This window comes from Globicephala melas, chromosome 1 (assembly GCF_963455315.2).
Source record: "Globicephala melas chromosome 1, mGloMel1.2, whole genome shotgun sequence".
NCBI classification, from domain to species: Eukaryota; Metazoa; Chordata; class Mammalia; order Artiodactyla; family Delphinidae; genus Globicephala; species Globicephala melas.
Window position 1 is genome coordinate 165756353 of NC_083314.1, and position 16082 is coordinate 165772434.

General features: G+C 42.8%; 2 protein-coding genes and 2 non-coding genes across 13 annotated transcripts in view; all 4 read right to left on the minus strand.

The window, feature by feature from the left end:
• The window catches only part of RCC1 (regulator of chromosome condensation 1), a 32428-nt gene extending 25664 nt beyond the window's left edge, over window positions 1-6764 (minus strand). For both annotated transcript variants that reach the window (XM_030872241.2, XM_030872303.2), the window contains exons 1-3: window positions 6629-6764; window positions 5592-5625; window positions 3839-3915 (exon numbers count right to left, since the gene is read on the minus strand). In XM_030872241.2, coding sequence (XP_030728101.1) covers window positions 3839-3877 — 39 coding nt within the window. In that variant the 5' untranslated portion in view covers window positions 3878-3915; window positions 5592-5625; window positions 6629-6764. The remainder of the gene's footprint in view (window positions 1-3838; window positions 3916-5591; window positions 5626-6628) is intronic.
• LOC115867264 (small nucleolar RNA SNORA73 family) lies at window positions 3989-4193 on the minus strand. Its single transcript, XR_004045033.2, has one exon. It is a non-coding gene; the product is annotated as a small nucleolar RNA SNORA73 family (small nucleolar RNA).
• LOC115867261 (small nucleolar RNA SNORA73 family) lies at window positions 5736-5939 on the minus strand. The gene has a single exon (XR_004045031.2). It is a non-coding gene; the product is annotated as a small nucleolar RNA SNORA73 family (small nucleolar RNA).
• A 5735-nt stretch (window positions 6765-12499) lies between the features above and the next one.
• The window catches only part of PHACTR4 (phosphatase and actin regulator 4), a 116968-nt gene continuing 113385 nt past the window's right edge, over window positions 12500-16082 (minus strand). For all 9 annotated transcript variants that reach the window (XM_030872418.3, XM_030872399.3, XM_030872457.3 and 6 more), the window contains one exon: window positions 12500-14791. In XM_030872418.3, coding sequence (XP_030728278.2) covers window positions 14776-14791 — 16 coding nt within the window. In that variant the 3' untranslated portion in view covers window positions 12500-14775. The remainder of the gene's footprint in view (window positions 14792-16082) is intronic.

Below are 16082 nucleotides of genomic sequence, written 5' to 3' on the forward strand. Positions count from 1 at the left end.
AACATATACTTAGGCCACAATGGAATGAAAGTAGAAACAAATAACAGAAAGATCTTTGGAAAACTCCCAAATATTTAAAAACACACTTTTGGGAATTCCCTGGCAGTCCACTGGTTAGGACTCAGCACTTTCACTGCTGTGGCCTGGGTTCAATACCTGGTCGGGGAACTAAGATCCTGCAAGCCGCCTGGCGTGGCCTAAATAAATAAATACAAAAACAATAAAAACACACTTTTACATAGTCCACAGGTCAAAGAAGAAATCAAAAGGTAATTTCAAAGTATTTTGAACTGAATTAAAATGAAAACATAACATAGCAGAACTTCTGGAATATTTTTGTTTGTTTTGTTTTTTACTTGTGGAATATTGTTAGAGGAGTATTTGGGAGAAACTAATAGCACTAAATGCCTAAACTAGAAATGAAGAAAATGTCTCAAATTAATCAGCTTCTGCCTTAGGGAACTAGGAAAAGAAGAGCAAACTAAACCCAAAATAAACAAAAGAACATAATAAAGATCAAAACAGAAATCAATGAAATAGAACACAGAAGAATAATAAAGTCATCAACCAGCGTTTGCTATGTGCCAGGCCCAGTACTAGGTCTTGAGCATACATATATGGTCCCATTCTTTAAGGATAACTCAACTAGTAGGTTAGATGGACATCAACTAAAAAATAAGCACATCAGAATGCTAATAACGTTACCATGATGGAATGCTCAAGGTGCCCACCTTACCTCTGAGAGAAGCCATTATGGGTGCTTAGGGAAGGGGAGGTGAGAATGGTGGCTGAGTTCAGGCTCTAAAGATGCAGACCTTCATCTAAAGATGTGTGACCTTGGGCAAATAATCTAACCTTGATTGTCTTCCTTTTCTATAACATGGACATAAAAAATGTCCCTGCCCTGCATAGGGCTGTTGTAAGGATTAAAGAATGCCTAGCACATAGTAAATCCTCATCAAATGTCAGATACCATCATAAAGACACAGGTTCTGGGACTTCCCTGGCTGTCTAGTGGTTAAGACTCCACTGCAGGGGCCCAGATTTGATTCCTGGTTGGTTGGGGAACTAAGATCCCATCCATCAGAGGGAAAGACATGCATAAAGACAGAAAATGGTGAAAGACAGAAGTAACAGCCAGGAAGGGCTCCCGCTCCCCAAGAAACTGCACTCATGTCTTAGTATTATCCAGAGCCAAGCAGACATAGGCACATAGTAGGTTTATAATTTGTTACAACTGAAACCGAGTTTTTATGGTGTAGTGGGTACTAATTAGCTGAATACGAAGTGTAAATAGCTAATTTTCTCAAGGCATGGTATGATGTGGGTTGAGCACAGGCTCTGCAGTCAATTGCCTTGCTCAGATGCATGTTCTGCCACTTACTGGCTATATAACTCGTGCAAGTTCCTCAACTCCAACTTCAGTCTCCTCTGCAAAATGGGCACAAAGGGTACCTACTTTACAGGGGTACATAGAATATTAGACGAAATAATGTACGTATCTTACCACGCTGCCTTGTTCAAAGGTAACAGTATATCATGATACGGTTTTGGGGTTCAAATCCTGGTTCTATTACTAGTTCGGTGATCTTGGGCAATACTAATCCCTCCATCTTCTCCCCTTTTCTCTCCCGAAGAGGTAGTGTTCTGAGTGAGATAAGCCTGGTTTAGTAGATCATTTATCTGTGGTGGCAGACTTTATTAAACAAAACTTTAATGGATACTATATCCCTAGTTGTTTGCTTTTAAGTCAGAGAATTTTCTCACAAGCTCACTGTACTTATAAGACTGTAAGCTTTTTTTTTTTTTTTTTTTTTTGGCGGTACGCAGGCCTCTCACTGTTGTGGCCTCTCCCGCTGCGGAGCAGCAGGCTCAGCGGCCATGGGTCATGGGCCCAGCCACTCTGCAGCATGTGGGATCTTCCCAGACCTGCATCGGCAGGCAGACTCTCAACCACTGTGCCACCAGGGAAGCCCAAGACTGTAAGCTTTTTTACAAATATTAACTCTAAATTCTCACTGCAACTCCAAGAGGTATTTTTATTGTCCCCATTCTATGCATAAGGAAACTGAGGCAGAGAGGTTAAGTAGCTTGCCCAAGGTCACAGGGACAAGTGGTATCAGGATTCAAACCCAGGCAGTCTCACTTTAGCAACTACTGCTATGACTATTGAGGCCTACATGGAGAAAAAAGCCAGAATAACCTGTTTGTAAAAAGTCTACAGGTACGTATGTTGCAACCTGAAGTTCAGCGAAGGGTGTGACCTAGAATACTTGCTGACAGCTTTGCTTCAGCTACACTTGGACACCAGAAATGGATGTATTCCCCACCTAGCACCCAGCCCTACCCTGAGAATTTACACTAAAAACATTGTTCAGACTTTACTGTGCATCTATCATCCAAAGACTGTTTATGTGGGAATGCCAAGATGTGCGCTGGACACAGGGCTAACCCTGGGGATACAGGACCAGTCCACTTCCTAGTTGTAGATTTGGGCAATTATTTAGCCTTTCTCCTCCTGGGTTTTCCTATCAAAGCAGACAGATTAATACCCACTTCAGGGCTGTGATTAACACATGCCAAGTGCTTAGAAAAGCCCGGCACAGGTAAGCACTAAAGTGTTGCTACTTGCTCAGGTAAAGCAACCGAGGTTCTCCAATAATCAAAGCCACAAACTAGCTCCTATTCTTTACCCTTTCGTCCCTGAACGCTGTAAAACTGTACATCTGGACATTCCATGTGTTTGGGCCACAACCCACCAAACCCCCAAATCCCCCCCTTAAACCTGACTCCAATGGATTTTAAATGGGTTATTCTACCTTCCCATCTTGTAAAATTCACTTAATAGCCCCACCCAAGATCTAGACTCTACCTTCTAGATGGTTCCCCGCTAGTCCCCATCCTTCAGTCTTATGACTTCCCTATAATGCTGGCAGCCTGTACACAGGGTTGACAAAGTCCTACTGTGACTCAAGCATAGCTCTTTGACACAGCAGAGGATTAACTACCCCAACAGCTGCTTTTAACTTTTTAACATCTGCACCAAATCTTGTACAATGGTTAGGTCTCATCAGCATGAAGACCTCTCATTCAACACCCATGTCCAGTGGCCTAATGTATGTCTCTAAGACCATACCTTAAGTTACCTATTTACAACTGGTTAGGATACATGCATTTTCCCAAGTAGTAGTACACAAATGCCAATATTAAACGCAAGAGCTCAGGGCCTTTAATTAGTGCAGAATCAATCAGGTATTTACTGCTTGAACAAGCAGCTTCATTTATAGAATACTCATTTAGCAGTCATAGTTGCATAGAAAGAACCACATAGGGAATTCCCTGGTGTTTTCACTGAAGGGGGACCAGGTCTGATCCCTGGTTGGGGGACTTAAGATCCTGCAAGCCACATGGTGCGGCCAAAAAAAAGAACCACACAATTATGTATATAGTCACCTTTATTGTAATTCACCCGAGTACATTAGAAACTGACATGGATCTCTTTATTAAGACATGTAGATTCTCATGGGCATCTGCTTTCCACTTTTAAGAAAATCCAGTTTACTTGAGAATGGCCAAGATCTTAGTATCAGTACATCAAGTTTCCACCTCATAGGAAACCTGAAAGGGTCTCTTGGGACTCCCAGGTCACTACACTGTCCACAGATCTGCCCACACAAGTGTCTTCTGGAATTCCTTCTAAATTTCAAAAGGCACCTGGTTAACAGAACACTATTACTCTGCTGGTTTTTAAGGTGCAATTCCAGGGTTAAACATTGTGCTGAAACTTAACATTTTCAAATTGCCCAGGCTGATCTTCCAAAAATAGTGTATTACTCACTTTACTAATCTCCCTGCCAAATAAAGGCCCCCAAAGCATTGTTAACTGCACAAGTCAGGTAAGGCTCCTCTTCTCTCCTGAATGAAAGGACAAAAAAAGAATTAGATTCATACATAACAATCTTATTTCACTTTTAAATTTTGGTATACTAGATGTCTCTCTGCATGGTTTGTCTCCTCAGTCATCGTCCACAGGACTCTGAGAAGCTGTAGGAATATGCAGGCGCAGACTCAAGGCCCAGCTTCATCTCCAACGTTGTGGAAAGGGACTGTATATCATGGGGCAGAGCGCTATGCTCCCATAGGCCACCAGGACAGAGCCCGGGGAGAGTGACCTCCCGGGGTATCCACATTGGAATGTCTGACTGAACAGTTACTGTAAGTTCCCATATGGACAAGTTTCGTTCTGAGAGCGGACAAAGTACAACAAAGTTAGCCTAGGTACCCAATTAACACGATCGACTATATAGTACTGTACTGTAATAGGTTTATAATACTTTTCACACAAATACATAAAAAACAAACACAAAGAAATAAAGTAAACATTTTAAATCTTACAGTACCTTTAAAAGTACAACAGCTAGCATACAGGGGCTAGCCTCAAGTGAACAGGCCATGAGTTACTGACTGGAGGGAGAGGAGGTGGGAGATGGCAGAGCTGAAGGATCATTAGCAACAGGAGATGGAGGGCAAGCTGCAATTTCACTCATGCCTGACACTGATGGCACAGGTTCTGGTCCCTTGCTGGATTCAACTCTATCTACCCTCCTGAAAAAATGATCCAGTGATATCTGGGTACTAGCTCTTCTTCTCATCAGATGACACAGTAGCACTGCATTGCATTCTGAATGGTTGCTGCAACTTTCGTGTACCATTCTATGTCCGGGTCCTCTGCCTCAAAAACCAACAGTGCCTCCTCAAATAAAGAAAACCCCCTTACCACTTCCTGCATCATGAATCTCTTTCATTCTTCAGCAGTACCACCTATGTCACTGCTGCTTTTATGCTTGTTTCCAGACATCCTGGGCTTGAAATACAGATACTGTCCTACTGTACTCCATACAGTACTGTAAAGTATACTAAAACACAACCACTTGTAGAGGATGCACGCGTGTGACAATGTACACCAGACACCTGAATTAACTTACGTGATTGGACATGTTTGCATCTTAAGGTTTGTATGTAAAGGACTTACTGTAACCCTGTTTTCAAGACATTTCATTTCCCCTCATCCCATACTACATGTACACCTGAGGGAAGTTCAAGTCCACCAGGATTAGCAACTGTTTCTAATAACTTCCAAAAGTTATGCTTTATCTATCATAGTTACTGTCATTGTAGACATATGCTGGCACAACTTAACCCTCCACATCACAGAAAGGAACTGTACAAGAGACCAAACCCTTAGTTCCCCTGGAAAGATCGAGAGGGTACACACATTACATGGCTCATGTGACAGCTTTGCTGTCTTTGGTTAAGTCATTCAAAATTGTTCCATTTGCAAAACAGAAATCTCTCCTCTATCGTGAGTATTAAAGATGTGAAGATAAACTTTAAAAAGCCATCTTCCTGGAATACGAGCATACATCTAAGAAACTGTCAACATGCCTACGAAAAAAGTAGCAAAATATCTAGATGCATTGAACGGCAGCATCTTCATGAAATGGAACTGAGCTCAAAATGATCAAATGTCTTATGCAAAATGTTGGCAGGCAAACACTGATAGGCCAAAAGGAATTCGTAGATTTACTTACCCCGAATCAAATTATTTGGAATCCCAAACGAATGCTGCAAAACAAAGCAGGTAAGAGCTTTAATCCAGCAGTACACCGAAACTGATTAAAACAAATTTTTCATTCACTTCGGATCAACCTAGATTCAGATATGCTGCTCTAGAGAGCTGTTTCCTGCATGGTTTGTCTCCTCAGTCATTGTCCACAGGACTCTGAGAAGCTGTAGGAATATGCAGGCGCAGACTCAAGGCCCAGCTTCATCTCCAACGTTGTGGAAAGGGACTGTACATCATGGGGCAGAGCCCTATGCTCCCATACGCCACCAGGACAGAGCCCGGGGAGAGTGACCTCCCGGGGTATCCACGTTGGTCACTATACTTTAGAAATTAACTTCACCAAGTTGACAGCTACTTCGCAGGAGTATCTATAAGGGAGTAGATCCCAATCACCCCAGAGTGTCAACAAGAGTTGAGCGCAAGACTAACGAGCAGACACATCAATAATCTGAATTTTCAACCAGGTACTCCAAAGACATCTAGGAACCCCAACAGGCGATTAGCTTGCTGCCGAAGAACAGCAAATAACAGCCGTTATGACGCCAGTAAAGGCTACTACCTTTAACCCGATCGCCTGAAATAAAAAAATTGCCCCAAAAGAAAAAATAAATGGCACCAGAATTAAGAATAACCCGAATCGGGAACAAAATGGCCTGCATTCAACTCCACTGAAGACGCTAACGCGCCTCCTAGGAAGCAGCATAATGGCGCAACAGGAAATGAGGGCGGGCGCTGTGCACTTAGCTTGTGGGCGCGGAGGGTCGTGCCCTGCAGGCCTGGGAATTCTCGCGCTAGCGACCCTTGGTTACGGCCAAGACCCGCGGCCGGCGAGGCCTCCCCCGCCCACACCCGACCCGGCCCTATTTTTGCGAGTAAGGGTAGTCAGCATGGACGCCGAAGATTCGGAATCATTCTAAATACTATGATCCCCAAAGAAAAGGCTGAGTGGCGGACCTAGTACCAGACAAAACGCTGAAGAAGCAGGCATCTAATCACACTCACCTACCACCCAACGAAGATGACAATAGCCTCCCCCGAAAAGACCAAACGGTCTCCAGGCGTCGGTATTTATACCTTCTGAAGCCCTCGGAAGTCAAGAAATCTCTACTGCGCCTGCGCCGCGTCATGCGCAGTTAGGGAGTTAGAAATTCGCTAAGGGTGCTGGGACTCCACCGCAGGTTAAGCCCCACCCCTACCTGGCGTAGAGGCATCTCGCGATACTAGAGAGTTCGCGCGGGACCTTGAAAGTGCAAGTTACAGAAAGAGAGGTTTTGAAGTATTTAGGCTGATGGGTAAGTGCTGGATCGGGTGTTTACGGCTCTACGATCAGTTCACCAATCTGGAGGATAAGCCGTTAAATAAAGTCAAAAAACCTTTGGATTAATAAGTGTTCTGAATAGAAAAGGCATTTAAGCCTTGTCTGAAAAAAAAAACCAGAAAAAGAAAAAGGCATCTAGAGAAATGCAGTCTCAAAAGGGATTGAATCTACCCTGTTACGTGTGAAATAAACATTTGATAAATGGCGTTGGTAAATAAGTCGGAAGTACTAAACTGTACACTTAAAAATGGTTAAACTGGTAGATTTTATGTTACGTGTATTTTAACACATATAGACACCTAATATAAAGAAGGCAAGCAAAGAATCCTGAAGATAAATGTTACATGTGAAATATTGCAAATGCGATAGAATTCCGAATAAATGTTAGATAAATTGACGTAGAGCCATCACAGCTCTGCTATAACGAGTAGAAACATTTGTGGTGTTCTTCCTATAAGATTTTGTGCTGGGTGCTTTAAATACATTATTTACCATCACAGCAATTCTAAGACATTGGTATTATTACCCAGTTAAAAAAATTTTTTTTAATAGCATGCATTTTCTTTCTTTCTTGCACTTATTTTTGGCTGTGTTGGGTCTTCCTTGATGCGCGCAGGCTTTCTCTAGTTGTGGCGAGTGGGGGCTACTCTTCATTGCGGTGCACGGGGTTCTCACTGCGGTGGCCTCTCTTGTTGTGGAGCACGGGCTCTAGGTTCACGGGCTTCAGTAGCTGTGGCTCGTGGGCTCTAGAGCGCAGGCTTAGTAGTTGCGGTGCACAGGCTTAGTTGCTCTGCGGCATGTGGGATCTTCCTGGACCAGGACTCGAACCTGTGTTCCCTGAATTGGCAGGCAGATTCTTAACCACTGTGCAACCAGGGAAGCCCTATTACCCAGGTTTTAAGATGCGAAACAGGCCCAGAGCAGTGGTTCTCTAAGTGTAGTTGGCCAACTGTGGGGTCCCTGAGGTCAAAACTATTTCATAATAATACTTAGACTTTTTCTGCCTCCTTCACTATTTTGAGTCTACACTGATGTAAAATGAAAACGTGGGTTAAACTGCTGGTGTCTTAGTTTGCTTCAAAGCCCTGTCACCAAACTGTACTGGTGGTCATTGTATTCTTCATCAACACAAATTTAAGATTAAAAAAAAAGTCAGTTTCACCGAAGGACGTCCTTGGTGAAGAAGTAAAAATCATTAATTTTACTAATTCTTGCCTTTTGAGTATCTGTCTTTTATTATTTAATTATTTGGCTGTGTTGGGTCTTTGTTGCTATGCACGGGCTTTCTCTAGTTGTGATGAGCAGGGGCTACTCTTCGTTGTGGTGTGCGGGCTTCTCATTGCGGTGGCTTCTCTTGTTGCGGAGCACAAGCTCTAGGCGTGTGGGCTCAGTAGCTGTGGCTCACGGGCTCTAGAGCGCAGGCTCAGTAGTTGTGGCACACGGGCTTAGTTGCTCCACGGCATGTGGGATCTTCCCGGACCAGGGCTCGAACCCGTGTCCCCTGCATTGGTAGGCAGATTCTTAACCACTGCGCCACCAGGGAAGTCCTGAGTATCTGTCTTTTTAATATTCTATGTGACAAAGTGAGAAGTACACATAGAGCATTTATGCTGCATGTGAAAAGCTGATCTGCAGGAAAAGCACTTCTGACATTGTTTGAGTTGTGAGCTGAAAAAGCCACGTTTTTCATGGAATACTGTTTTATTTGAAAGAATGGCTGACATCTTTACCAACTATATATCTTGTGTGGGACTGGATTTTCTTCATTTACTTAAACCAAAACACCGTATAGTAACAGGTTGAATGCAAGAGCAGATATGAGAACTGAGTTGCCTTCAATTAAACCAGACAGTAAAGAGATTTGCAAAAAATGTAAAACAATGCCACTCTTCTCTATTTTTGGAAAATAGTTATTTTTCATACAAACATATTGTTAATTAACCTGTAATGGATTATTATTTTGAAATGTATCATAAATATTTTAAAATTTTCTCAGTTTTAATCTTAGTACAGTAAGTATCAATAGATATCACCAACAGATAGAAAGTTTTTTGGGGTTCTGAGTAATTTTTTAAATTATGAAGGGGTCACGAAACAAAAATGTTTGAGAACCAGTAGTTTAGAGGAAGAGAGACAAATAATTCTGCTACTTTTCTGGTGATATTGCGAGTATTCAGTTGCCTTTCAATCACTCATTCAACATTTACTTGGTGAATATGACTTAATTTGCTAGGCATTGTGCTAGACACTGGGGATTGAGATGAACCACTTTTTCTGTCCTTGAGCACTCACAGTGGGGGAAATAGACATGACAGCAAATTATACTACTATTTGATAAGCTCTGTGTGGCATGAATAATGTATTCTGAGGACAGAGCAACTGAACAATTGGCTAAAGGCTGAGAGGGTTTTCCTGGGGAGTTAAAATCTGAGCTAAAACTTGAAGGAATAGTAAAAGGGTGGAGTGTGGACGATGACAGCGTTCCAAGTGAGGAAACTAGCAGGCCTGTGGTCTCCCGGGAAGGGTGAGAGGTCAGCTTGATTAGGAACATCAAAGGGAGAACTGCCTGGGCTTTTCATGAGCCTGAGAAATAGGCAAGAGCTGAATACAAAGTATCTTGCGGTCCAGACAAAGTTTAAATTTTATCCTGCCGGTAACTAGAGGTCAATAGTTTTGAAGTAAAGGATTGCTCTGTCTTTGCATTTTATCTTTTTTTGGCTGTGCCACAGGGCATGTGGGATCTTAGTTCCCAGACCAGGGATTGAACCTGTGCCCCTGCAGTGGAGGTGCGGAGTCTTAACTACTGGACCGCCAGGGAAGTCCCTATCTCTGCCTTTTAGAAAGGTAACTCTAGTGGCAAAGTCGGAGGATAAATTGGAGAGACTGGAGGTTATAAAGTCCCGTTAAATTATGTTGGTTTTTTTTTTTTTTTTTTTTCGGTACGCGGGCCTCTCACTGTTGTGGCCTCTCCCGTTGCGGAGCACAGGCTCCGGACGCGCAGGTTCAGCGGCCACGGCTCACGGGCCCAGCCACTCCGCGGCATGTGGGATCTTCCCGGACCGGGGCACAAACCCGTGTCCCCTGCATCGGCAGGCGGACTCTCAACCACTGCCCACTGCCAGGGAAGCCCAAATTATGTTGGCTTTGAACTTGAATGGTAAACAAGGCAAGAGGAGATAAAGGAATTGAGAGACATTTCTGAGGTAGAGAATGTACAGACTTTATTGTCCTACTGGACCTGCGAGGTAAGAGAGAAACTTGCAGATAATATCAAAGTTTCAGATTTGGGATGCTGAACATATTGTGGTCTCTAACTCTGATAACTGAGAAAGTAGGTGGTAGGGGTGGTGAGTAATGTCTGCATAGAAGGTGAATATAAGTTATTTTGTTGTTGTTAACCTGTTTATTGAATTGTGAACTGCTGCAAACGCTGCTGAAGTCTCACTCATTGCGACCCCTCTCTCAGCACCCCCTTGAAAAGGAAGGCTGGAGGTGCGTACCTTGGGAACATGTGGGTGTATATATGTCTACAGGGTAATTGGATATAGGGTTGGACTCCAAGCAAGAAATTCGAGTTGTAAATAAAGATGTAGAAGTTGTCAGAATAAGAGTGGTGACTGAAGTCATGTTGGAAGAGCAGGGAGAGTGATGAGAGGACATGAAAACCCAACATTTAAATGGTGGTCAGGGAAGAAGCCGGGGGACAGAGGAAGCATGATCAGAGGAGAACCAGGAGAGTGAGTGGTGTCTGACAAGTCAAAGAAGAAGTTTTGAGGATTAGAACATGGCCCAGAGCATCACATGCTGCAGAGTAGTCGGATACGTTTTGAGCTGAAAACAGGCCTTGGATGTGGCAGTTAACTAAGAAGACACTGGTAACCTCAGGGAAAGCCATTTTATTTTGGTTTTAGTTTATATTTTAATGAGTTTAGTGAACATGGCTTTAGAAATGGAAAACAGCATGTATAGACCAGAGGTCCTACACAAATGTCAATGTCAATGTCAATCAATGCAATGTTTACATCTGCATTGCTTCTTTTTCCTCTGTCACTCATTTAGTTCAAGTGCTTGGACTGTACAGGAATTTAAGTTGTTTAATGTTAGAATAGATTATGTGAAGGGAGTATGGGAAAAGTAGGTGATAGAGCAAGAGGGGAAGGTTGTTTTTCTTGGTGGGGCAGGAAGGAGATAAACGCTGATCAAATAAATGAATTAATGGTGTGTGTGTGTCTCCTCAGTACCAGATGCAGAGAAGTTGAGGGTGTTTGTTCCTTTCATATGACCTCTATGCTTTATGAAGGAGGCAAAAATTCTTGGGGGAAGAAATTAATGGTACCCACAGAGGAGAAAGATGGAGCAAGCGGTCCAGGCTGCTGGTGTTTCCGACTCTTCCCTTCACGCCTCTTACAGATGGAATTGAAACAGTGGTTTAGGCTGTGTTTTGGTTTCAGCACCTGGCTTTTGTTGTACATTCTCAACTTTTATAAGTAGACTTCCTATCCCACCCCCTCCCATTCAATATCCACTGGACTTGCCCTTTCTGATGGTGGTTTTCCAAACCCCTTCTCTGCAATTGTAGTCCTCTCTTTCCTGGGGTACAGTAATCAAAATCCTTACGGACGCTAAATTCATTGTTTCAGCAAACACTGGGCAATGTGTACCTTCAAAATACCCTTCTAGAGACAATGCGTGACCTCAAAAGGGTAATGGCAGTTTGAGGCCTCTTTGGAGGGCTAGTAGAAGGAAAATATGGGAGCAGGTGGAGGCCAATGGCATGAGCAGTTCTGACTCATGGTTTCTCTTAACCCTTGGTAAAGGGTGGTACAATAATCAAGGCCAGTCTCTGAAGTGACAAGTACGAAGTGAGTCATTGGTGGGGCCACCTCGAATGAAACTGGGCTGCTTGCCAGAGAGGAGTACATAAGCTACGATCTGTCCTATTGTGATGTCAGCCTGAGGTCTAATTATATGTGGTCCAGACACAGTAAGTCCTTGCAGGGACAACTGATTAGGATGCAATTGCTTTTCCTTGAATATATGTAAAGAGTGGTTACATAATTATCTTTGACTTTGGGGAGGTAACTTCATCTCTCAAGTTCTTCACTGGTAAAATGAGTGTACTTTCACTTACCTCCCAGTCTAGGTGGGATTAATAAAACCTAGAGCTGCACCTGCTACACAGTGTGGGGTTCATAGTTGGCTTTCCCTTCTGCAGCTTATTCTTTTTCCACAATTCTGTACAGACAGACACAAACATCACTGACCTTCATCTCTGGTTACATTTAATGTTCTTACTCTAATTTTTCCCCCTCATCTACTTCTCATTTAGGGTGTCTAGCAATATTTTAGGGATTTTTTTTTTTTTTTTTTGCCACGCTGTGCAGCTTGCAGATCTTAGTTCCCCCGCCAGGGATTGAACCATGCCCCCTGCACTGGGAGCACGGAGTCTTAACCACTGGACTGCCAGGGAAGTCCCTTAGGGAGCATTTTTAAGCAACCTTAAGTCATTTGGAGTGAGGTAGAACATAAAAAATAAACACTACATACCAGAATAGTATAACTTTTTTTAATTCTAAAATACATTAATAATTAACATTGATAGGAAGACTGATTTACAATGCAATTATTTATTTTACAAGGAGATTCTGTACATCAGGGAAGCATCTTGAAGTACAATACAACAGGCTTTTATTTCTTCTTTACATTATGATTGTGAATTGTTACTTACACGGAAAGAGAACACAAAATCCTCTTTATATATATATTTATATAAACACCTGAAAGACTTGACTCCCAAAGTATCTTGCTTCAAAAGAACATGAATGAGATGAAAGATGAACTAGATTCCTTGGTGGCACATAGAAAGCAGACAAGTAGCTCGGGAAATCAAATCCTGTTTCAAGCTTGGCACATTAAGGGAAAGGAAGGCGGTGAAAGGGGTTTGAAAAATGTCATCTGAAGCCACAGAGGATGCTGGCATAAGCCAAATAGTTTCCAGAACAACAAGACAGAAAGGTTAGAAGAAGTTAACGCTTAATGTGTGGCCACCTTATATACTGACCTCTAACAACTTTGTAGAATTGTCACTTATCTTCCCTTGGTCATACCAAATGTTAATGAATTTGAAGGAGATGTGGGCCCAGTGTATCTCCACAGCCATAAAGCACTTGACGTTTACTGAGAAATCCAAATACCTCCCTATTCCCCGTATGGAGGGAAGATACTACCTTTTAAGGTCACTTTAGCTTTGTTTTAACCTGATATTCTGATTGTTCAGCAAATCTTACATGGACATGAAAGGAGGAAAAGAGAAAAATCCACTTAAAGATCACATACAGAACAACATGGACTGCAGAAGAAATCAGAAGAAATCTGTAAGATAGCCACAATTTTCTGAACATTAAAGGGAAAAAGCCACATTCATCAGTTAAGTAGAAACTATTTTTTTCCCTTCCACTTAGAATGTACAGGAATTAGAGGGAAATAGTAAGGCTGTATGGTTTTCAGTAAAAATTCAAAGAAAGCAACTGAATCTTCTGTTTTAGGAAATCATATTAACATATATTACACATACAAAAAGGAGTGGGGCCTGAGTCAATGCCCAGGCACCAGCTGCACTGGCTACAGCTTGGAAGAGGAGTGAGTGAGGTGGAAGCTCCCAGAGAGGGTCAGCAGGAAGATCAGTGTTGGGAGTTAAGACAAAGCACACAGCAGGAGAAGGCAAACAGTACTGAGGAAAAGAGAGGAGCAGTGGGTCATGATCTTGCCCCTCCTAACTGCTTCTCCAAAGACCTTTTTCTATCTAGCACTCCACATCCCCAGGACCTTGCTGTGTTCTGGCTGGAAGTGTGGGGCTGACAGCACACAAGTGCTCCCAGAGTTGCTGCAACTCTGTTTTATGGGGGAAAACACATCTCTTGGTTAGAATGAGTTAGGGTATCATTTGGTACAACAAAAGTACAATAGCCTATAAAATTTAAGCCATGAGTCAGTTTTCTGCCAAGTTAGCCTCAATGTAAAGGCCTTTTTTGGTTTTGCTTTTATATACAGAAAACATATATGCTTTCTCATTTTCCCAACTTGGAATCTGGTTGCAGCTCAGACTGTTCAACAGACAGGAAAAACATAAGTTCCCATCATTTCTTCAAGATTTCTGTCTTTTTTTTACAGATAAAAGTCAGAATGACTTGTGCCAAAAGGAAGAACATGTCAGATCCTGAGCTTCTCTTGGGCTGGACTGCCTGAAGAGGACTGTCCTGCTGTGTCAGAAGAGGTATAGTGCAGTGCTTTCAGCTGACATGCCAGTGTGGTATGAAGGCTTCCCCTGGAGGTGGGGGCCACTTTTTCCAGAAGGTTGGGGGCCTCCAGAAGGTTTCCCCCACCACCAACTAGATGTGATGGCTAGAATTTAGCACCTACACAGGTGGGTCTCACAACAGGACAGGGCAGGTAAGCCTAATCGTGCAAACTGTGCCTCAGCACAGGCAGTCATCGTGGGTGAGGGTGAGGTGCAGCCAATAAACCCTGGAACCTGCAAGTGACTCAGAACATTGGTGGCTGGTGAGGGAAGAGCCCTCAGGTACGCTGCAATATTAAAAGGTTCAAAAGCACTGACAAAGTGTTCAGCTTTGCCCAAGGCAGCGTATGAGAATCCATTCCAGTGAAATGCTACATTCACAGAAGTGCTGTTCACCCCAGAACTATATCCCAGAGGACTCAATTCTGGCTGCGCTGAGAAGTGCTGAAGTTCCCTCCATGTCGCTCTGGAGACTGAAGCAGCAAGGCAGCCCTGTTTTAGGGGGTTGCTTAGATCCTCTCTCAAACTTCAGCATCATGGACGGTGGTAGCTAAAACGGATGATCAAAAAGAGCCGAGTTACCAAATATCGTAGATTTCTTTGCAATTACAATTGACCCTTGAACAACAAGGGTTAGAACTGTGCGAGTCCAATTGTACGTGGAGTTTTTTCAATAGTAAATACCACAGAACTACATGACTGAATAGCCTGTGTAGGAAGTGGAACCATGGATACCAAGGTGCCACATATATGGAGGGGAGCTATAAATTATATGTGGATTTTCAACTGTTCAGAGAGTTGTGGGAGCCCCAACTCCTGCCTTGTTCACAGGTCAACTGTATTATCTTAAAAGTAATGAAATGAATATTCCAACTGAAAAAGTCACCTGTCCTCCACTCTAATCCTACCTAACGTTTCTGTAGCAGCCGATACTCCTGATCCTCTTCCTTCCTTCTGGAAACTCTCTTCTTTTGACTTCTGTAACACTATCTTTTCCCTAGTTTTCCCTCTTTTTCAATTGCTTTTCCTCAATGTTTTCCTGGTTCATTTTCCTCTGTCCACCCTTTAAATACAAAACACTTTTCTCCTTAAGAGCTACTATCTTTTTTCGTAAATTTGAATCTTTATACCTTGCGTTTCTCCCTGGACTCTAGGCTGAATATCCAACTGTCTTCTAGGCAGCTCCCCCTCCATGTGTCACAGGCTCATCAGACTCAACATATATAATTGACTTTCTAGTTTGTTCACTGTCTGCCTTCCTCTTTTAGAATAAAAGCTCCCTGAGGACAGGGACTTTATCTTGTTCTCTGCTATATCCCAAGCACCTAGCACTGTATCCATCAGGGAGTGAGTGCTGAATATTCACCGAATAAATGTCCTAAACTCCTTATTAACTAAACAGTCTTCAAAAATCACGTTGGAAATCTAAGGAGTCATTTTGATTACTTCCTTTAGTTCATCCTTGGAATCAACAGATTGCCAAATCTTGTTGATTCTATGCTTGAAATGTCTTTCAAACCTATCTTCCCTGGTCTGAGCTAGCAGCATGCTCACTCTATTTTAGTTGCTTCCTAATTGGTCTCCCTGCTGCTGGTCTCGTCATTCTTCCAAATCACCTTCCACAGTTCCACCAGGGCTTTTCCCCAAATACACAGAACTCCAATGGTTACCCAATATCCTAGCATGAGTCAAAGCTCTTCAGAACACGACTGTAACCCATCTTGCTAGTCTCACCTTCACCATGCTGCCCCCATCCATCCTCTGCTCCAGCTACATGTTCTATTACTCAGAACACGCATTTTCCTGCCTCCCAAAGTCTTGCTAAAGCTGGCAGTTCTGCT